Source organism: Phlebotomus papatasi, chromosome 1 (genome assembly GCF_024763615.1).
Source record: "Phlebotomus papatasi isolate M1 chromosome 1, Ppap_2.1, whole genome shotgun sequence".
Taxonomy (NCBI): Eukaryota; Metazoa; Arthropoda; class Insecta; order Diptera; family Psychodidae; genus Phlebotomus; species Phlebotomus papatasi.
In genome coordinates this window covers 11,168,990-11,192,034 of record NC_077222.1, presented here as the reverse complement: position 1 = coordinate 11,192,034, position 23,045 = coordinate 11,168,990, and the positions used below count along the sequence as shown (strand labels likewise).

Below are 23,045 nucleotides of genomic sequence, written 5' to 3'. Positions count from 1 at the left end.
GCGCTACGGCCCTGAATCTGTTTGTGCACTTAAATTTATATCACGATTAAGCTCAATTTTATTTAAAAATAAGAGAAAAATCCCAATTTCAAAGTTGCCCCACTTTCAAAGGTTCCCCACTCCCCCCTACGACTTTTTCATTTATTTTTAAATGGAGCTGGTCCTTACAATTATTTTATTTAGGTCCACAATTATTTTGTCTATCGAAAATACATCTTGTTAAAACTCACTTTCTATTACAAATATGCAAAAAAAACTCGTATAACAATGTAGCCCCACAGTTCAAAGTAGCCCCATCTCCCCATAGGGGGAAAACAGCAAATTTGCATTGGGGCAGCTTTGAGATTGGGCTTCTTCCCCTATTTTGAAATAAAACTGGACCTTATTGTGATATGATTTAGCTCAACAAATCAATTGCAAAGCTAAATTACATCAGGATAAGGCTCAATTTAATTTAGAAATATGAGAAAAGGCTCAATTTCAAAGCTGCCCCATTTCAAAGGTTCCCCACTTCCCCCTATACAGAATCTGCAATTCTTATAAAATATTAACGTTCTTTTGTATTTTAGAAAGCCAAATAAATTATCTAAAGCAAAAGTAAGTGAAATACATTGTCAGAAAAGGTCTTATCATGGAGATAATAAAACAAGATGTTAAATAAAACATAAACTTTTATCTGTTTTTTTTTTTACAAATGTAATAAAAAAAAACATGATAAAATATTCTATAAATATAAATAGAACTTCTTATACAAATTGGTGATCTTCGGAATAGCAAAGAAGGGCAGGGAAAGACCGTTGCCCGTACCTTACTCGATATTCAAACAAATAAAAAGGAATAAAACCAAAAATCATATTCAAGAACATCAGAATTTAGCTCACCTTAAGAACGTTCGCCCAAAGCGCTTTTACTCTTTTTAAATTTCTTTTGATGACTAAACCATCCAAAAAACCCGAAGTAATTTATATGGGATTAAAAACCGTATTGGAATCACCAGTTCTCGCCAGTGCCCCACTTCTCGCCACTTACATTGAAATCGCTATTTTTCGCAATTTATGAAATAAATGAGTCGCAATTTTTTTTGTATTGTTTCTGCTTCTACGCATAGAATCGAAAAATAATAATTATTCGTTTTGGATTCACGATTTTGTTCACCTTTTAAAGCAATATTTTAAGCAAGTGCATCGAATTCAACATCTCTTACCAAATGTACTAAGTGTCGTCAAATTTTCATCAGGCCAAAAATACCTATTTGGGTAAATAATTTGTCTATTGAATATTTAATTGCACTTGTTGAATACATAAAATTTGTATTTAGTCAATTAATATTTCATTTTATATTATTTTTGTATAAAAATGAGGCATGGCGATAAGTGGTAATATTCTGGAATTGATTTTACCACCTGTCGCCATATCTTTTCAATAGTCGACGCTAACTTCACTTCGTACATTCTCAGTTGTCAAATCTGCATTGTTTACTTTCTGCAAAAGCCCCATAATTTGATTTCTCAAATAAAAGTGAAGAAAAATCATTTAAAGAGAGTAATAATAAAGTGATCACATGGAAAGAGAAATGGTGAATGTATTCTTTTCATAGCAATTCCTAAAATAACCGAGTGTGGTTCTTTTCAAGTGGGTGGCGAGAAGTGGTTACAAATTTTACAAAACTGGCGAAAAGTGGTAAAAAGTGGCGACGAAATGGTTATTTTTGCATTATTAATAAAAATCAGTTTTTCAAGTAGTCCAGCGTTATGTTCTAGGATTATTGTTTTCACGTATCTAGAGCCAATACATCTAAGTAACTTTGTGTCAAATTTGACTTATCTTGTAACAAGGATTCAAAAGTTATGATTAAATGAATTTAATTTTTTCCTAAACATGGCGATAGCCGGTTATTCCACCCTAGGTATTTGTTTCAAACGCGTAGCACAAAATCTATTTTTTTTTAATTTTAAAATAGGCTTTTTGAGAGAATTTGAAGAAGCTTATCTCTTTCCTTAGGAATGTCTCTAGTCTAGATCTTTCAACATTAGCTTTGATTTTTTGGAAAAAAAAAACTTTTAAAAAGTTTTTGTGATTCGTAAAGAGCATTTTTATTAAATTTTTAATCTATTTCTCGCTAAGTTTTCTTAGTGGCTTTATTTAAAGCATTTAGCTTACAAAATCCGCCAAAAACCTTAGATTTTAATTATTTTTTTTTAAACACACAAAAGAATACTTTTCATTATCGAAATTTGCACCCAAAAATGGTCATATGATTTATGCTGATTTATTTGGAAGTGTAAGGAATTTTAAGGTAAGATGTAAGGTGTTTTTGATCTAAGAACATTTTTCTGGAACATTATTATCAAGTTTAAAACGGTATTTTCTCCAATAAAAAGCTAATGAATCCTATGAGAACGTTTTAGAGAGAATCCAGTAGTCGTTATAATCGTTAAAATCGGTGCAGAAGTCGATTAAAAAAACAGAATTTCCTTGAACAGTTTCTAAGTGAATTTTTTCCTCAAAGTTTTTATAAAAATTAGATTTTTAACTAAATTAAAATTATTTAAAATTAGATTTTTTTTTAAATTTTCGAGGAAACTATTATACTTTACGTATGAAGGACGGTTTCATGAGGATAGTCTGCCAATTTACCCCTATTATTAATAAAATCCTACGTCTTTAACTGAACAGCTTTGAAAGCTCCAAGAAGCTTCTTAGACCAAAGTCTACAAACCATAACAATACAATGTCAGAAAAAATCTTATCATTGAGATAATGCAACAATGTATATATTCATGAAATTTAGACTTCTTCAAGCGGTTGTTAGAACTTTTAATCAAAAATACGCAAAATGACTACTTAGGAGCTTTAAAGGTTAAAATAAAAATTAATATCTTATAAAATATTCTAAAAGATCTTTCACATATATAAATATTAAAATAAACTTTCATTTTTAAACAGAATTTTAACCCTAATGATGTGAAAAACTCTAAACCAGAGTTTAATAATTTAGTATGAATTAAGTCCAAATCTATTCTAAAAGCTCTACGAAGCTCCAAGTTCCAAGTTCGCAAATCACATTTTCTATTGAATTTTCAAAAGAATAAAAATTGCAGAGTCCTGCTAAAACATTGCATAATTTTTATACAATTTAAAAAAATCGAGCTAAAAAAGTGATTTTTAGCTTTTTAGTGATTAGACACCGTACAAAGGAGATTCGATGTTTTGAGACTTACTATATATGCAGAAAAACCCGTCTATCAATTTATCAATTTACAAACTAATTTAATTGAACTGGCTTTAGGGATATCCATCGCATTCTGAATATGCTACTTCGAATGTTCGCAAAGTAACACAACTATATAATCATTTACTAGTGAATTCAAGATAATAATAACGTATCGTACATAAGAGTTATATTGATAAGATTTCGACTTCGCATTGGATGAATTCTAAGATGGTTTGAAGTTTTAAAAATACGTTAAGGACCATAGTTCATGCAAGCTTATGGGAAAACTTTCTACGTCCAATAATTCTTTTTTATAAAACAAAAATAACACAAAATAATGATTGAAGAAATGATTTTACTAGCTGTTTTCGTAAAGTTCAACATTTTACAAAAATATAGAAGCTTCTAAATATAAATATATAAATAATATAAAAAAACAGAAAATCAGTGTTTTAAAATAATTATTAGACTGCATTTCCATTATTTTGTACTAAACCGCATCTCGGCTGAAGCAGTAAGTCTAGGGCATAAATTTGTCTAGGGCCCTAAGGCAAAATATTGAAAAGATTTTGAATGCTATTGATATTGAAAAGAATGTTATACTAAAAAAAGGTACATTCTAAAGAGATACAATGATTCCTAATCATTAGCAGTAATATAGCATTACAAATATTAGCCGTACTCACTATGGCGTTGTTATCTCGTAATCTCCGTAATCTGTTATCTTGTTATAATTTTTCATTTATAAAATACATTACGAGAACATAACGAGATAACGAGATAACGATATTACAAGATAACAGCGCCATAGTGAGTACGGCTATTACGAGAACATAACGAGATAACGATATAACGAGATTACAAGATAACAGCGCCATAGTGAGTACGGCTTTTATAAATGAAAAATTATAACAAGATAACAGATTACGGAGATTACGAGATAACAACGCCATAGTGAGTACGGCTATTACAAGAACATAACGAGATAACGAGATAACGATATTACAAGATAACAGCGCCATAGTGAGTACGGCTATTACGAGAACATAACGAGATAACGATATAACGAGATTACAAGATAACAGCGCCATAGTGAGTACGGCTTTTATAAATGAAAAATTATAACAAGATAACAGATTACGGAGATTACGAGATAACAACGCCATAGTGAGTACGGCTATTACAAGAACATAACGAGATAACGAGATAACGATATTACAAGATAACAGCGCCATAGTGAGTACGGCTATTATATATTTTTTCGAATTAAAAATTATAAAAATTGTGCATTTAATGAACAGTAATAATCTTTTGTTTTCTCTATCATGGACAATAAATATTAAAATTCTATAATAAAGTCCTTATTTTATAATATTTTTGTGTTTTAAAGATCTAAAAATGGTAATTTTAATTAATACTGGTTTAACAACTTTATGAGAAATATTTGTAAAATTTTCTAAATGATATTTCAGTTTGACTTCTTAATCTTATTATCTATTCTTTTCTTTGTTTTTAAGAAAATCATTTCTCAAAATCGAGCCCAAACTCAATATAATAAATAAAATATAGGAATAGAAAATAATAGAATATAAAACTTTAAGTTGCATATCGCATTATCAAGATGAAAATGCCAAAAGAGTATAGAATGATCTTGAAGATCATTTGAAGGTCAACGATTATCCCGGTAAGTAAAGTATCTCAACATTCTGAAGAAGCCTTCCTTGGGTAAAAGCCCCCAAAACTGCATAATTTCCAATCTAAACTATTTTTTAGAAGCTCATGAGTCGCAATAGAACACTCCAAAAGCCTTTCAATAAGAAACAAGAACCACCCAATGATCGCCTATTGATCTCTTTTAAATGTGAATGACCTCAATGAGAAAATAACCTTGGGCTATTCTTTCTCCTAACTGTTCCCAAAAAGGCCACCAATTGATGGAATCTGTCCAAGAAAATCTGCCGCCTCTTGGAGATTCTTTGAGCAAGATTGTTGTAGGCCGCCCCCTCGGCCCTCCCCAGTCGCTGTTTGCTAAGCCTCTTGTTTGGGTGAGAATCAAAATAAAAGAAGAGACAAGAGTTGTGCAGCCGGCACCAATGATGGATTTGTAAAAGTTTCCTTCTCTCCAGTCCAACTCTCAGCACAAGCGCAGTCTATAAAATCTCTCAGCAACACGAAAACCACTCAGTAAGACAACAGAGATCACCAGGAGAGCACTACTACTCCAGAACTTTAAAGTAAGCAAGCAAAAAAAAAAAAACCCAGAAATCATTCAAAATGCCGTGCGGAGGATGTGGAAATGGTAAGGAGTTCTCTTTAAATTTCTTGGAGTTAAGAAGTGTTTCAGGAAGTGCTATAAGTGCCCAATTATCGTTCCAGATTGCAAGTGTACCCAAGACAAGTGCGGAAGCAGCTGCAAGTGTGATGCATCCTGCCAATGCTCCTGCAAATCCACACCCAAGAAGACCGATTCAAAGTGAAAAATGGCAGTGAAAATGATGAAGAAAATTGCTAAGGAAATGTAGAAGAGTTACTCTGATAAAAAAAGATAAGAATAAATAAAACTCAATTGAGTTAAAATTGAATATTTCCGCTTGAACTTTCTCTCTTTGGATGCACTTGGAAATTCTCACAGCAATTTTCTCTCAATTGTTCCAAATGCCCTGGATTTCTCTCTTCTCTCCTGCAATTGCATTATCTTTCTAATCAATATGTAAAGTAGAGTTGGGAAGAAAGTAGATAAAGATGAAAGGTAAATAATTTGTTTAATGATTGCGCTCATTAAGCTATACGTATACAGATTAACTTTGTATTTACAGAATGATTAGAGGCTTTGTTGTGCTTAGCATTGGAGTTGCAACTTGACCTTGCTCTAAAGTTTATTTAAAAAAAATAATTAATTAAAGCTTATTACAATTTACATCTGCAAAGTTTTAAGGTTTTAATTTTAATCAGTTAAAAGAACTTTTACAATTGTTACTGTCATTATTTTAAAAACGGATTTAAATAAAGGAAATAAAGCCATTTCACGCGGGTTTCTTCGGTACCGGGTATGTACAGAATGCCGGGGCACTGTGTACTTCCGTTTAAGGGGGTCACCCTAATTAGGAAGCTAAAAACGAGCTATTTTCGAGATTTTTTTGAAGGAAAAACAAACAACGAATCTTCTTGAAATTTTAAGTTATAATTTTTAACTGCTCGAACTTCAAATAACAATCGTGTTTTTTTCAACTTCACTCCATCCTAGCTGCCAAACGGTAAGAGATATTGACTTCCGGTTTTCGGTGACCCCCCACAAGTCAACATTCTCTATCTAACTAACTTATCCAAATTCCCCTCACCCCATTTATGCCCACCAAAAACATGTTTTTTGACTTTGCAAAAAATTGGCCCTGGCGATTTCGTTCATTTTTGGATATGTTATGGAGGTAGTCCAGCTGAACATTTCGTCCTTAGACATTATCACAGGAAAATTCGCCATCTTGAATTATTCAAGGACAAATGTCAACCAACCTGGAGGACCTAATTTCATAACGGATTTGGACAAATTTGGACCTTTTTTGAAAAATCTTTTAATTCTGAACCCGACTGCATCGGTCACAATCGGTGATGGATCGGGAAAGTAACGGTAATAGATTTATTTTGAAAATACTGTTTTTCGCACTTTTTCCGTCTTTTGACCCATATGAAATTTAAACGGTAAGAGATATCAACTTCCGGTCTTCGATGACCCCTCCTCAAATGACCTTATCTCGAACCAAACCTCTTTAGTTTTCCCCCCTTCCTTTTCATGCGTTCCCTTTCCCCCAAAAATAGGCAAAAAAAATGAGATTTTTCTAATTTTGCAAAAAATTTGCCCTGACGATTTCGTTCATTTTCGGATCTGTTTCGGAGGTAGTCCAGCTGAACATTTCGCCCTTAGACACCTATCACCGGAAAATTCGCCATCTTGAATTATTCAAGGTCAAAGGTCAACCGACCTGGGGGGGGGGCTAATCTTTAACGGATTTCGACAAATTTAGACTTTTTTGAAAGATCTTTTGATTCTGAACTCGATTGCATCAGTCATAATGCCAAAAGATGGTAAAAATGTGTAGCTAGCAAGAGCCAATAATTTGAATGAATTAGTTTTCGTATTTCACTTGAAATCTTTCATGTTTCGTTGATCAAAAAGGTTAAAAACTTAGTAGAGGACCTAATAACGGTTTTCCAAGGTCAAAGGTTTAAAAGGCTCTACGGAGCGCATTTCTCATCCGAATGGTGTCATTTTAGGCTCGTTGGAAAGGTCTTGGAATTCCTGACAAGCCTAAACTGATTCCAATCGGTCATGAACTGGTTATAAGACGAAAAACAACTTTTGTCTAAAAATCAATCATATTAATTTTTAGGCACTTATTTTGAGCGGTTTCCTAAGTGGTTTATAAATCGGCTCATATCAGTTGTGAAATGGTTGTCACAAGATCGTGCATTCTGCGTCTATTGCCGACTTCACTACCGATCCTTTCAAGAAAAAGAAATTGTAGAGAATTCACTTGACTTTCTGAAACACTTAAGATCTAGTCAGTCAGTCTCTAGTTTCTACAATAACCTTTTCCTTTTAGAATAATGTTCAACGCACAGTAACTTTTGTTTGTAAACATGTGTTCAAAATTTCCCATGAGAATGAGTGAGATGAATATCTATTTCCGGACCACAATTTATCCAGCGAACGAATTTCAGTAAAACTCACTTACATTTGACCTCTAGATTTTTGGGGACGAGAGTACCCATAAAGTTTGAACAAGTTTTTTGAAAATTTAAGAAAAAATTGTTATTCGAATTTATGTAATCTGTAATTGTTAGTTGTCATACTTATTGGCCCCGAAAGGTTTTTTCTTATTCTGGTCTAGAAATATAAAAAAAAGTCACAATATCTGCAAGGAGGCAGAAAATCGAAAATTCACGATTTTTGACCAAAAATATCTAAGCTCAGGAGTTAATTAGGATCCTGTAAAAAATATCCTAGATTTGGATATCCTTATAATTTGTACTTATCCAGAAGAATCGGATTTTTATCGATTCTAGATAGTCTAAAAAAAATGTTGTTTCCATGGGTACCCAGAGTTCCAAAGGAGACGAAAGAGATATATCTAGCTAGATCCCACTCACTCTCATTGAAATGTCAAAAACATGTTACAAAACAAAAGTTATTGTGCGTTGGGCATAATGGCCAACGCACAGTAACTTTTGTTTAGTAAACATATTTTTTACATTTCGATGACAGTGAGTGAGATCTAGATCTAGTCATCTCGCTCACTCTCATAGGAAATTTTAAAAACATGTTTACAAACAAAAGTTACTGTGCGCTGGGCATAATAAATATTATTCAATCGTCACACAAGAGTTAACACAATAAGATCTTTTAATTCACAACCATATTCTAACGATCTCAGAGAAGAAAAAACAAGCCTTTTAATTGGTTCTAATGAGCCAAAAAAACGTTAACTCCATTTATCTCCCACCAACTTTGCTTTGTCTGGCTTCCAAGAAGATGAATAGAAAACCATTTCGACGAACCATCAAGAAATATAATCTCTTGAGTCAATCTTTCCAATTCACGCCACAAGAAAACCGAAACGAGAAGAGAAATTTCCTGGCCAATCTAGCAGAAAAAAAAGTCAAATTAGAAATTCTGGATTTGTTTATTTGAGGCTTTTGGCTGCCTGAGATACAAATAATTAGATTAATGAGATGATTTATGTGCAGTCGCGAGCTCTCTGACCAGAAATTCCCCTCAATTCCTGGTTGAGAGTCCTAAGCAGCGGATGCTTCCCACATCCACATCTCCCACGGAAATCATCGAGATCCAGTGCCCAGATCATTCCTCCGCCCAATTTCATCTCCCGGATGAACTGAGCCTTCCTCCGGACTTCGCTGACATCATCATAGGACACCCATTGATTGCCTTTGTAAGCATACGGACCGATTCTCCCCTGAGAATCCCTGACAACTGTCCATCCTCCGCTATTTGCTCTCTGACAGATCTCATAGTAGGCCAGGAATCCTCCGGCCCTCGTGAACTCTCCAGCCTCTCCAGGTCCATAGGATTTCTCATTGAGGCCGCGTTTCGAGGGATCAGCCAGACTGAAGCTCTGTCCGTAGAGCGGGAGCCCCATGACGAGTTTGCTGGGCGGAGCTCCCTTCTCGATCCAGTAATTGATGGAGAAGTTGGCATTGAAGTAGTCATAGGTATCCCCTGGGTAGTAGTAGAGCGGAGCCACGTGGCCAGTTTGCTTGTCCCAGTTCCCGTGGAAATCGTACGTCATCACGGCGATCCAGTCAAAGTAGTCAGCAAGAGTGGGCACATCGTAGCCCTTGTCGATGACCATTTTGCTGGGAGAGACAGCTGAGGACAGGAGCCATCCTCGTGGACGGAATTCCTGGGCCAGTTCTTTAACCAAATCCGCAAAACCTTGCTTCTCATCTGGGTATCCCTTGTCGCATTCCACCTAAAGGATTTTCAAGTCGCATTATTTTGCCTGATTTAAAAATTAAGATCGTCGCTTGCATCACTAAATGTCGTAAGAGAATTTTGGCGATTTTTTTTATACAATATTTGTGGTTCATTTAATTTTTTAAAAATAATTTTTTAACTTTGTTTTCAATAAATTGAATGCAGAAAATGAGGTTACTGTGGCTTCTCTGGGCTTCTATCAAAAAAAAGTCTAAGAAAGAGACACCGCGAGGTATGCTTTCCGCACAGGGCACGTAAATAAAACGTGTAATACGAAAAATTTTGGCCAACGCTTGATATAAAGTCAATCGCAGATTTTGTTTTTTTTCTTCAGTGTCGTTTGAAGGGATTTTAATGAGCTTTCTTTTGGTGAAAATCTTGTTAAAAAATTGTGAGATTAAAATAACCGAGGTCTTGGAAATCGGGCAAAGTAGCGCGACTGGTGGTGGTGGCCCAACAAGGATTCTCTTGTTCTCTTGTAGTAGTCAGGAAGATTGTAATTCAGTTCAAGAAACTGAAGAATGTTGCTCAGAAGTCATAAGGAAGTGACTGAAAGCCTGAGACTCAGGAGCAGAGGATGGAAAAGAAAGTTCTTGAGGTTTTCTAGAAGCAACTCAATCTTCCCATGCGTGATGTTGGCAAGAAGATGGGAATACCTTGGAACATGGTTCATAAAATCAAGAAAAGGATTATTTTGATAATAACCTACAAAGCTCAGTTTGCTCTCCATCGGATCGACAAACACTGTCAAAGAACTAAAACAGGGTTGCGAAAACTCAGCGATTATCTTCTCAAAGGATTCTAAGGTTGTGAAAAATATGTTTAACTCGTTCTACACTGCGGAAGATTGGGAAATTCTGGGGAATTTTGAAGACAAATCTCAGGAAGAAGAGTCAGATATCTGAAAACTTGCTTGATTTCGAGAGAAAGTGGAACAAATCCCTCTGAGACTGTGGAGACGGGTTTGTCAAGTTTTTAATAAAGGGAATTAAGAAAAAGGTGCGAGAATTCGAGAAGTCATTGGACTAAAAAAAACGAAAATCCTAGAATAATCCGAATACAATTATCTTTCAGAAAATACATTTGTTTTTTTCATATATACTCTGAAAAACATGTCTTGTTAAACGAACAAATGGATTTTGTTGAAATTTTGTTAAGAGGATGTTATTTACCAATTTGACAAAACTTTTTCTTCCATTTTATATGGAAAACACACTTTTGACAAACTTTTAGCAAGATCCAGTTGGCCTCCGATTTGACAGAACTTTTTCAAATTCTCTATGGAAGAACGCTTTTGACAAACTTTTCTTGTTAATTTGACAAAACAGTTTTTTTCGGAGTATACTATGATTAACATGTGCGAACCATTTTTCAACAGCCAAAATTTATCGTATATACGATTTAATTTTTTGAAGAGTTTTCGTGTTATGCGCCGCAAGCAATGTCACACATTGGTTGCGTCGCAAGAATACTGAATCTTGTCTATCGGCATCGATTGCCTACTGTACGCCATTAATCGATAGTAAAACTCAATAGCGATCATGGAGACGGTGATTTCAGGGTTTCAGGTGTAAAAATCCAAGCGCTTCAAACTCGTCACCGTCCCCGGGGCATTTATTCTCTGATACCCTCCACGATGGGCACTACCGCCGTGGATCAGTGAATAGAGTAGTGTCTCTGGCAGCTGCAGATTTTTCAGCTGTTGTATTAATCTCGAATTCCTATAGTGAGTAAATTGAAAAGTAATGCCTATGCATTGACAATGAACCGCCTAAATAGAGAGGTTGGTATAGGAAATAAGTTTCGAGATATAGAATTCAGGCGAATACAAATACATATTCACTGCCTAGATCCACAAACCGAGGCTGGCCTATCGTGATATAAAGCGATACTGTGTGTATCAGAATGCACACAACGCACTGTGATATAGAACATGTCTACCGCCTTGGGGGTTAAGATAGAACAGGAGAATGGGGAGTGCATAATCCTTTCCGGTTTTTTACCAGGTCGGGTTGAAGACGGATGCCGTTGGGGAGAATGATGATAGCACGGGGGTAGCCACTTATTTTTTCTATATGGACTTTCATGAAAGACACTCAAGGTACTGCTGACAGAGAGAGACATTGGGGAACATATCGACCGTCTCACTCTCTGTAGAAGGTATTGGACAATTGTTTTATTTTATACAAATTATTAATTTTCAAAGCGAAGATTGCGAAGAGTTAGTTAAATGAAAGTATAAATTCGACCATGAAATGCTGTATAGAATGTAGAGCAATAATTTCAGCAGAAATTCTAGAAAAATTACGATGAAATTGTTGTCTTGCAAGTGAATAATTTTCGTATAGAATTGCTTGGGGATTTTTTCCCAAAAAGTTTTGAGCCGTATAATATATGTCCATCGAAAGTGGCTTTTTCAAGGTTTCCAAAAAGGTGTATCTTATGGTATCCCCGGAAATTAAAACAGAACTATGAACATTTTCTTGAGTGAATCGAGAAGAATAGTGTGATTCAGCGAAAGTTATTACTTGAACACAAAGCGTTACCTAATTGAAGTCGACCGTTAGTACACTACTCGAAAAATGCCTTGTTTAAAAAAAATGTTGAAATTAATAAATCAATTGATATTTTTGTGAACTGCTTGAAATAATTAAAACTTAAGACTGTAGAAAAGAAGCAACATTATTTATATGGGTTTTACATATCTTAGTTTACTGTAAATTAAAAATTGGTGACTTATTTGATATAGCTCTCATTTTTTTTCAGTGAACTAAGAAATTTTTTTTTAATGTAATTACTTCAAATGAGTTAGAAAATTGCGAGAATGAGACCAAATGAGAAGTAACTTCACATTTTATCAAACTGCCTACCCCCTTGACTTACAGTTTGTCTCCAATTAGAAACTTTCCCTTGTCTCCATTTGGATTAATATGTTTTCAAAATATATCTAAAGAATTTTCACTAAACAGTCACATTCTAGAAGAGTCAAGGAGCAAATTTAAGTAATTCTCTTCAGAAAAAATATGAACTTAATGGTTTTGAATTAGGACATTTACCCTAATATTTGCTGAAAAGGTCTTGAAATTATTAATAAATTATCAACGGTAAAAAACTTCATACGACATTAAGTGATGCAAGCGACGATTTTCAAAAATAAACGGACAAAGTGAAAAAGAGATTTCGCGGATTATTCGATGTTTAGAGATCCCGAATCTCTTTTTTTTTCTTGGTCACCTCTTAGGTCTTACCTGCCAGCAAACTGGGTATTCCCAGTCGAGATCCAGCCCGTCGAATCCGTACTTCTCAATGAACTCCGCTACATTTCGAACAAATGTTGCTCTGGCTTGTGGATTCCTCACTAGGCGACTGTATTTGTCTCCTAGGGAATCATTCCAGCCGCCAATGGCCAGAGTCACCTTGATGCCCTTCCTCTTGTACTCCACCACTCTCTCGTAGAAGCGATTGTCGATATCTGCCCAGGAATCGTGAGTCTTGATCGTCAGAGTATCCCTGTTTAGCACGGCAAATCCGTAAACGATGTGCGTACAGAGATTTGGATCAATATCATCTGGAGTGTATTTGCCCTCTCCTGGACGATACCAAGCCCAATTGGTGAAGTAGCAGACCACTTTCATGCCACTTGGATCTGACGGGGACTCAATTGGTGGCAGTTCTGGAGCTTGAGTTGTTTTTTCTGTGACAACGGTGAGGAGTTCTTGGGTGGATTCTGTGGAAGTTGTGGGCTGTTTTGTTGTCTTCCTGGTGGCCAGAGGGCGATTTGTTGTGTCTCCGCCGGGTTGGCATTTCGCAGCGTCTGGCCAGTCGCAGTGATCTCGGTTCCAGTGAAGATTCTGAGGGCATCTCTGAATGGCGTAGTGTCCAAATTGGCAGATGTAGTATTTATTGCAGTCACCTTCATGGGGCATCATCGAGTCTCCTGAACAGGATTGATTCTCCAGGCTGCCTTGGGATGGCTGGGAATCTTCTGGAACTCCTTCAGGCGTGGCCGTTGCTGCCGTGGAGGTTCTTTTGGGAGGAGTCTGTGTGGTTTTCCTGGTGATTCTCTCAGTTGTCGTTGAAGTAGTTGGAGCAGGAGGAGTTCTATCGTCATCCTCATACTCCGTTTGGGATTCCAGGACGCATTTCGGAGCTGGACTTGGATACCTTCTAAGGACGCGATTGATAGTCCTTAGAAGTGGATACTCTTCGCATTGGCAGACATTGCGGAAGTCATCGAGATCCAGAGCCCAAATCATTGCTCCTCCCAATCCCATCGCCTTGACGTATTCACTCTTGTGCCGGATCATGGCGACATCATCGAAGGATACCCATTGATCCCGATTGTACGCATACGGACCCATCCTTCCTTTCTTGTCTCTGACCACGTGCCAATTCCTCTGCCGAATATTCGAGCAGATCTCGTAGTAGGCGAGGAATCCTCGAGCTCTCGTCGCTTCTCCGGCTTCTCCTCCTCCGTAAGTCGGAGAATTCAGGGTATGGCGATTCCCTTCAGCCAGAGAGAATGACTGCCCGTACATTGGCATTCCCATGACGATCTTCCTCCGATCCGCTCCCTTCTCAATCCAATAATTTATTGAGAAGTTCGCATTGAAAGTCGGTTCGTAATCGGACGGATGTTGATACATCGGAGCCACATGCCCCGTCTGTTTATCCCATTGTCCATGGAAATCGTACGTCATCACGGCAATCCAATCAAAATACTGCGACAGAGCAGCTACTTCATATCCTTCATCGACAACTTTCTTGCTCGGAGAAACCGCCGAAGACAGAAGTAATCCCTTCTTCCGGAATTCCCTAGACAACTCCCTCACCAATTCCACAAAACCTTCCTTCTCATTCGACGATCCCTTATTGCAATCCACCTGCCAGCAAACAGGGTACTCCCAATCCAGATCCAACCCATCAAATCCATATTTCTCAATAAATTCCCTCACATGCTGCACAAATCTACTCCTAGCCGATGGACTCAGTACCAATCGACTGTATTTATCTCCAGCAGAATCATTCCATCCCCCAATGGCCATTGTCACCTTAACACCCTTCTTCTTGAACGCCACAACTCTCTCGTAGAACTTATTGTCCAGATCAGCCCAGGAATCATGTGGCTGGATCGTCAGGGTTTCCCGATTGAGCACAGCAAAACCATAAACAATGTGCGTACAGAGTTCCGGATCAATATCTTCCGGCACAAATTTTCCACCACCCTGACGATACCATGCCCAATTGGTGAAGTAACAGACCACCTTGAAGTCATTTTGGACTTCATTGGAAATCTCCGCAGAGTCATCAGACTCAACATCAACAGATTCCTCAGCATAGTGAGCAGGACCTTCAGGTTTAACCTGAGGGGCTTCTGGAACATTCTCCACGGCTGTATCTACAACTGGCTCTTCTGGCTTGGGCATTGTGGAAGTTTGAGGGGGAGCTGATGAAAAATATACGAAAATTTGCAAAATTTCAAGACCATAATTGGTCAGAAAACAAACTAATTTGAAAATTTCATCGTTAAATAGTAAATTTCAATTATATTTCATGAAAATTTCCAAAATTTCAAATCCTAACTTTGTCGAATGAACTTGAAGATTTTAAAAGGAATAAACAAAATATTAGTAAAACACGTTTCGACAAAAAAATACAAAATTTCATTGAAATTTCATGAAAATTTTCAAAATTTCAAAGCCTAACTTGGTCGAGTAAAGTTGAACATTTAAAAAAGAAATAAACAAAATATTAGTTAAAAACGTTTCGACAAAAAGATACAAAATTTCGTTGAAATTCAATGAAAATTTCCAAAATTTCAAAGCCTAACTTCGTCAAGTTGAATTGAAGATATCAATAGGAATAATAAAATAAAATTTAAGGAAAAATTCGACAAAAAAATACAAAATTTCATTGAAATTTCACGAAATTTTCCAAAATTTCAAAGCATAACTTGGTCGAGTAAAGTTGAAGATTTTAAAAGGAATAAACAAAATATTAGTAAATAAAAGTTTCGGCAAAAAATATAAAATTTCATTAAAATTTCACGAAACTTTCCTAAATTTCAAAGCCTGAATTTGTCAAGTTGAACTGGAGATATCAATGGGAATAACCTATACAAAGTTATGAAAAAATTCGACCAAAAACTACAAAATTTCATTGAAATTTCACGAAAATTTCCAAAATTTCAAAGCCTAAATTGGTCGACTAACGTTGAAGATTTTAAAAGGAATAAACAAAATATTAGCAAAAAACAAGTTTCGTCAAAAAATACAAAATTTCATTCAAATTTCAGGAAATTTTCTAAAATTTTAAACCCTGAATTTGTCAAGTTGAACTGAAGATGTCAATAGGAATAACAAAATAAAAATTAGGGGAAAATTCGACAAAAATGCAAAATTTCATTGATATTTCACGAAGTTTTCCAAAATTTCAAAGCCTAACTTGGTCGAATGAAGTTGAAGATTTCAAAAGGAATAAACAAAATATTAGTAAAAAACGTTTCGACAAAAAATGCAAAATTTCAATGAAATTTCACGAAAATTTCCAAAATTCAAAGTCTAACTTGGTCAAGTAAAGTTGAAGATTTCAAAAAGAATAAACAAAAGATTAGTAATAAACTTTTCGGCAAAAAAATACAAAAATTCAATGAAATTTCACGAAAATTTCCAAAATTTCAAAGCCTAAATTGGTCAAGTTGAACTGGAGATATCAATGGGAATAACCAAAACAAAGATATGAAAACATTCGACAAAAAAATACAAAATTTCATTGAAATTTTACGAAATTTTCCAAAGTTTCAAAACCTAACTTGGTCAAGTTGAATTGAAGATATCAACAGGAACAACAAAATTAAAATTAGGGAAAAAATTCGACAAAAAATGCAAAATTTCATTGATATTTTATGAAAATTTTTAAAATTTCAAAGCCTAACTTGGTCGATTTACGTTAAAGATTGCAAAAGGAATAAACAAAATATTAGTAAAAAGTTTAGTCAAAACCTACAAAATTTTATTGAAATTTCAGGAAAATTTCCAAAATTTTAAAGCCTAATTTTGTCGAGTTACGCTGAAGCCTTCAAAAGGAATAATTAAAATAACTGGGATAAAATTTTAACAAAAAAATACAAAATTTCATTAAAAATTCACGAAAATTTCCAAAATTTCATGCATATTGTTATAGATTTCAAAAATTTCAGTGATTTTCCAAAAATTTCGAAGATGCTTTTTTCAAAGTTTCAAAATAATGAATGAGGGACAAAATGTATAAGATCACTCACGTTCTTTGCCAGCCGGAGGATCCCTGAGAGCTTCCCTGATCACCGTAAGCAGTGGATGCTTCCCTTGTCCACAACGATTCTTGAAGTCATCGAGATCCAGTGCCCAAATCATTCCACCTCCGAGATCCATGGATCTCACGAGCTGAGCCTTTCTCTTCAGTGTTTCCTGATCATCGAAAGACACCCACTGGTTCCCATGGTAAGCATAGGGTCCCATCCTTCCTTGTTCATCCTTCACCACATGCCATCCTCGGTTCTTGATCCTATCACAGATCTCATAGTATGCCAAAAATCCAGCTGCCTTTGTGAATTCTCCAGCTTGTCCGGGTCCTGGAGCCTTTGCATTGAGTCCGTTGTTCTTTGCATCCGCCAGGGTGAAACTCTGGCCGTAGAGAGGCATTCCCATGACGATCTTCCTAGCAGGAGCCCCTTTCTCGATCCAGTAGTGCAGTGAGAAGTTTGCATTGAAGTGTGGAACTTCATCTTCGGGATGGTAGTAGAGAGGAGCCACATGACCCGTCTGCTTATCCCATTGTCCGTGGAAATCGTACGTCATCACAGCAATCCAGTCAAAGTACCTTGCTAGGGTAGGGACATCGTACCCAGCATCAATGACCATTTTGCTAGGAGATACAGCTGTAGACAGAAGGTATCCTTTGGGCTTGAAAGCTTCGGACAACTCCCGAACTAGGTCGGCAAACCCTTGCTTCTCATCAGGATAACCCTTCTTGCAGTCAACTTGCCAGCAAACTGGGTATTCCCAGTCCAGGTCCAGTCCCTCAAACCCATACTTGTCGATAAAGAGTAGGGCATGTTCAATAAATTTCTTCCTAGATGCTGGAGATCTAACTAAGCGACTGTATTTATCACCTTGCGAATCATTCCATCCACCAAGGGCCAGGCTCACCTTAACTCCCCTCTTCTTCATTCCTGACACTCTCTCGTAGAACTTATTGTCAATATCTGCCCAGGAATCGTGGGTCCTTAGGACGAGTTCTGAGTAATCCAATACGGCAAACCCGTAAACAACGTGAGTGCAGAGATTTGTGTCAATATCCTCTGGGACGTACTTCCCTAGACCCCTCCTATACCAAGCCCAATTGGTGAAGTAGCAAACCATCTTGTAGTATCCAGAGAACGGTTTTAGATTTGTTGACTCAGGAACGGTTTCCCCATCAAGTTCCTGAACTGGAGGATGATCCTCTTCTTTAGGAGGTTGACCCTGAGGTTCCCTATGATCTAGGGTAGTGTCAGCTTGGCTGGGTCTTTCATCCTTGCATCCGGATCTTTTTGGCCAGTCGCAATTCTTCAAATTGTTATTCCAGTGCAATCCATCGGCGCATGTCATAATATCATAGCGACTGTGGATGCATCTGAGGTACTGGGTACAGTCACCTGGGAAAGGAGCATAGGTTCCTTCCTCGCAAGAGTCTCCCTCTTGCACCGCTTTGTAGCCAAGTCGTTTGAAGTATTCATTAACAGACATACACTTGACTTTATCTGCCCAGTCGCATGTTGATGCTTGGTATTGATACTGCAGACCTGGTGGACAGATCTGAGTTACCTTCTTGCCGTTGACACAGATGTAGTACCTGGAACAGTCTTTGTGGGGATAGTACTGGCCAGAAATACATGGTTGCGAATCATCTGATGGCTTCTCCGTTGGATGCGTAATGAAAGCAACTTGAGTTGTTGTAGTTGCGGTTGTTGTTGTCCTCTTAGGAGGTGTTGTTGTAAATCTAGTTGTAGCAGGTGGAGTTGTTCTCCTAGGTGGGGTTGTTGTAGTAATATCCAAATCCTTCGTACACTTAGCATTTGCCGGCCAATCGCAGACATTATTCATTTGATTCCAGTGCAGTCCTGCTGCACATTGTTGTAGTATGAACTCCCCTTGGGAACAACGGTAGTACGATGAGCAATCTTTGTCATTCGGAATATGCTGATGTCCTTCGCATTTTTTATTCTCAGGATGAGGCATTGGCATTACATTTACTGGCGGAGGAATGACAGTTGGGGCTGCAGTTGTTGGACGTCTGGTTGTAGTAGGTCTTGTTGTTGTAGTCGTAGGAGCAGCTGTTGTTGTGGTTGTTGTTGTAGTTGTAGGAGACCACCAGACAGTTTGTGTGGTTGTTGTGGATTCCGAACTGGTTGTGACCTCTGGCGTTGAAGATCCCGCAGTTGATGAAGTTGAAGTCCAAGCTGGCCATCCCGTATGATGATGCATGCTATCAACACCATTTTCTCCCACTGTTGTCATAACAGGTGGAACTGGGGTAACAGGGGTTGGCGGTCTTGTGCAATCTCCAGCAACTGGAGCTTGGGAATTCAATCTTCCCAGTCCGCGGTTGATGGCTTTGAGCAGAGGGAATGATTCATGACAACAGCGATTCATGAAGTCATCCAAATCAACCGTCCAAGCCATAACTCCTCCGAAGCCTTCATCTCTAACATACTTTGTCTTCCTAGCGATACTCGTGGGATCTTCATATCCAACCCATTGGTTGTCTCTCCATGCAAATGGACCAGACTTTTCAGCATTATCCCTTCCGGATTGCCACTTCTGCTTCCTGATCCTGTCACAAATTTCGTAATATGCCAGCATACCAGGTTGCCTAGTGAACTCTCCTGCATTTCCTGCACCTCTTGTTTCGACTCCTTCCAGGACGATACTCCCCCTACTTTGTTCTTTGAGAGTGAACGTTTGACCGTAGAAAGGAATTCCCATGATCAGCTTCTCTCTGTATGCACCCATCTTAACGAGTTCTTGCATAGTGTAGTCTACGTTGTACTGCGGGAACCTATCTCCTGGTCTAGCAAACAGAGGACTCACATGTCCAGTCTTCCCTTCCCATGCTCCGTGGTAGTCATACGTCATCACAGGCATAAAGTCCGCACTCTGAGACAGAGATTTTAGATCATAGGCCTCCTTGATCACTTCGATGTACCCAGACAGGGAAACTCCCAAAGTCATAGGAGGATCCTGACGTCGGAATTCAGCCGACATTTCTTCCATAAACTTTGCAAAATTCGTTTTATCTGCCGATGGTCCCTTCTTGCAGTTGCTCTGCCAGCATTTGGGGTAGTTCCAGTCGAAGAGCAACCCACTGAAATTGAACTGCTTGAGGAAGGTAACGGCATTGCGGATAAAATTACCCCGAGCTGAGGGACTAGCCGCAAGACGGGAGTACTTGTCACCGGTTGAGTCAGTCCAGCCTCCAATAGCTAGAAGAACCGGGACGTCAAGTTTTGTTGTCCGTCTGTAGAGATCTAAAAAGCGAAAACAAGGATAGCAAATCTTTGTTTACCGATCAAGTTCCTTGATCGAACAAACCATTTTCCAGATCCGCCCAGGGATCAAACTCCTTCATAGTCAGCTTATCGATGTCCAGGGTAGCAAAGGTGTAGATGACATAGCTGCAGAGCGAGGGGTCAATGAGTTCAGGAAAAAATTTCCCATCGTTCTTCCTGTAGAAGGCCCAGTTGGTGAAGTAACATAGGACCTTCTGTTCCTGGGACCTTTTGGGTTCTCCCCTACGCCTGAGGGCTAATGGGACAGGATCATGGAGGGGTTGTTGAATGAGTTGACTGTACTGGCCGACATCAGAAAGATCAACTAGTTGTTGATAGGGTGAACCGATCCTATAGGGTTGGGGTTCAGTCAGGGAGTAAGGGTTGGGTACTAAAAAAGCATCGTAGAAACTTGCTCTCTTCCGCCTCTTCTTGGGTTCATCATCATACACCGGTCGAGCCTCTACAGCGTCTCGTAACGGTATCCGTTCAGACAGTCTTGAAATTGGAATGAAGAACACCTACGTGAGTGTCATGGCCAAAATCACAAGACCCCAATTGACTCTTTTCAAACTTACGACACGCTCGGAGCACTTTCAACAGCACTCCGCAGTGGGAGGAATTTGTAGCCAAATGGTTGATATTCTGTATAGTCTTCTTTGAGTTTGCCCCTATCAGGAGCCGGAGGACTCTCCACAGAAGACCGGACAAAGGTTGGGGTACCAGGTTCGGGTTCGTGCTTGACCTCGGCTTTAGCAAAAATGAGGAATACCTGAGAAAAGATGATCACTTTTGATTTCAGCGACACAGAAAAATCACAGTAAACACCTGTTTTACTCACCACGAAGAACAAACACTTCATTTTCATACTGAATCAACTTAAGCACCAGCTGTTCAAATCGGAAGAAGCTATAAAGTAGATAATCACCGATGATTGATCAATTAACTTTGCGAACTTAGTGCATAAATCTTCATTGAGAATTCTTCCATCAGCATTACTGATCGTCTAACGAGGGAGAACTCAATCAGCGAGAGTGAAAACTTAAAATGATCTCGTATAGCGCCCCTAGGAAAAATTCTAACCGATCAAGTGAGAAATACCCCTCAATTATTCAATCACTGTTAAAAATTCCGAAGGTGACGGAATCTCCCTACTAAGATTCCATTAAAAAACAGAAAAGTAACACATAACAATTAAAATCAATTGTTATAATAGGAATAGTTTCACATTAAATCAACATTGATCATCGATCGCCAATTGTTTCCTAATCAACTCTAAACACTTTAGCTAAAGGTGAAAAAAATGCATAATTTATGCGCGAGAGCAACGGCAAAAAGCCTTGTTTTGTGGGTGAGAACGCGAGAACATGTCTTTTGCATATTTTGCTTTCTCGATCTTCTCTTTTTTTTTCCTATATATCTTTTGTTAACTTCCATTCCCCGGGAGATGCTCATTTTGCCATTGGGACGTGATCCCCGAGGGTCGATGGCACTTTTAGTATTCATTTCACGCAAGTTCATTGATCGATTTAACCTGGAGTGTTTGTCAAAACCGGTACGACAACATCACACACTCTCCTCTGACCATTCTGTTTTTTTTTGGGAATCTTTCTGGGAGGTGATCTGCTTTCATAAGAGTTGTCTCTTATGAATAGGGTCGCCTTATAGATCACAGAGGAATTCTTGATCTGAAAAGATCGCGATCTTTTGATCATCATTCTTTGATTTTCAAAGACAAGATCAAGATCGCGATCAAAAAATATCTAGAATTTCTTGCTAAAACAGAAAATTTAAAACGTTCTTGATCTGAGTTCTTAGATCGTCGATAAGATCCTTACTTTGTGAAAATATTCTTGCGGGCCAGCTTTTATGTATACCCTGCCTGAGGGATGCTGCACAGTGCTTGGTTTAGGGTCAGTTCCATGCTTTACAGAATTTCACATTTCGCCGTATACTTCATGTGAGCAACACATATGAGAAGTACTTAATGGTGTCTACAGCAGAGCAGAGCATTCTCATACATTTTTCGTACAAAAATATGGTATATTTTTTCTTAAGTGGTTTTTTAGTTTTGGTATAAAACCAAATGCAATCATTTTAAAACTTTTACCAAATGAAAGAGTATCTAATGTTATGTTATTAGCATAAAATTTATAATGATTGCACGAGTATAACAGTTTATAAAACCTTTATGAAAAAGACGTAAAATTCGCAATTTTTTGAATTTCTCTGAAAAATTTTCTATCTGTAACACCAGTAAAATTTTAAATTCAATAAAAATATATTCTCTGTATATGTGGCTACCATTTCGTGTTATATTTATTTTTGTGGGATCTAAGACTTAAAAATTATAAAGAATTTCAGAAAAATGTACCATTTGTGAATTAAAATGCTCCATCCGTTAGTTAATCATCCTAGGTCTACACACTAGAAGTAAGTTTTGTCAAAAATTGCCTTTTTTTAAATTCTGACGTTTCTGTCTACAAGAATAGGGGAAATTTTCTTTAAAAGGGCATTTTTTAAAGAAGTTGCTCCTAGTGTATAGGGGGCATAAGTCACAACGTGTGCTCAGCTCACGTGAGACCCTTCAATACTTCTAATTATTCAAAACTTCGTTTAAAATCTTCAGAACACCGCTTCTATGGGCTTCAAACCTGGCTTATCCAGGCTTAGCTTCTCTATTTTCTGATCAAAGAAGCTTTTTGGAAAACTTTTGACTTATGATAAGATCGGTGCCGGCCAAAATCCTGGAAGCCGAAATCTCGATCGCCAGA

General features: G+C 37.5%; 1 protein-coding gene across 1 annotated transcript; it reads right to left on the bottom strand.

Annotated features, from left to right (window-relative positions):
* Positions 1-8,873: 8,873 nt before the first annotated feature.
* On the bottom strand, positions 8,874-21,303 carry LOC129798477 (probable chitinase 10). Its single transcript, XM_055841633.1, has 5 exons — positions 20,850-21,303; positions 20,315-20,769; positions 16,984-20,250; positions 12,953-15,150; positions 8,874-9,699 (listed from the first exon to the last, which is right to left on the bottom strand). Exons 1-5 carry the CDS (start codon positions 21,137-21,139, stop codon positions 8,947-8,949), a joined length of 6,963 nt encoding a protein of 2,320 aa, XP_055697608.1. The 5' UTR covers positions 21,140-21,303; the 3' UTR covers positions 8,874-8,946.
* Positions 21,304-23,045: the final 1,742 nt, after the last annotated feature.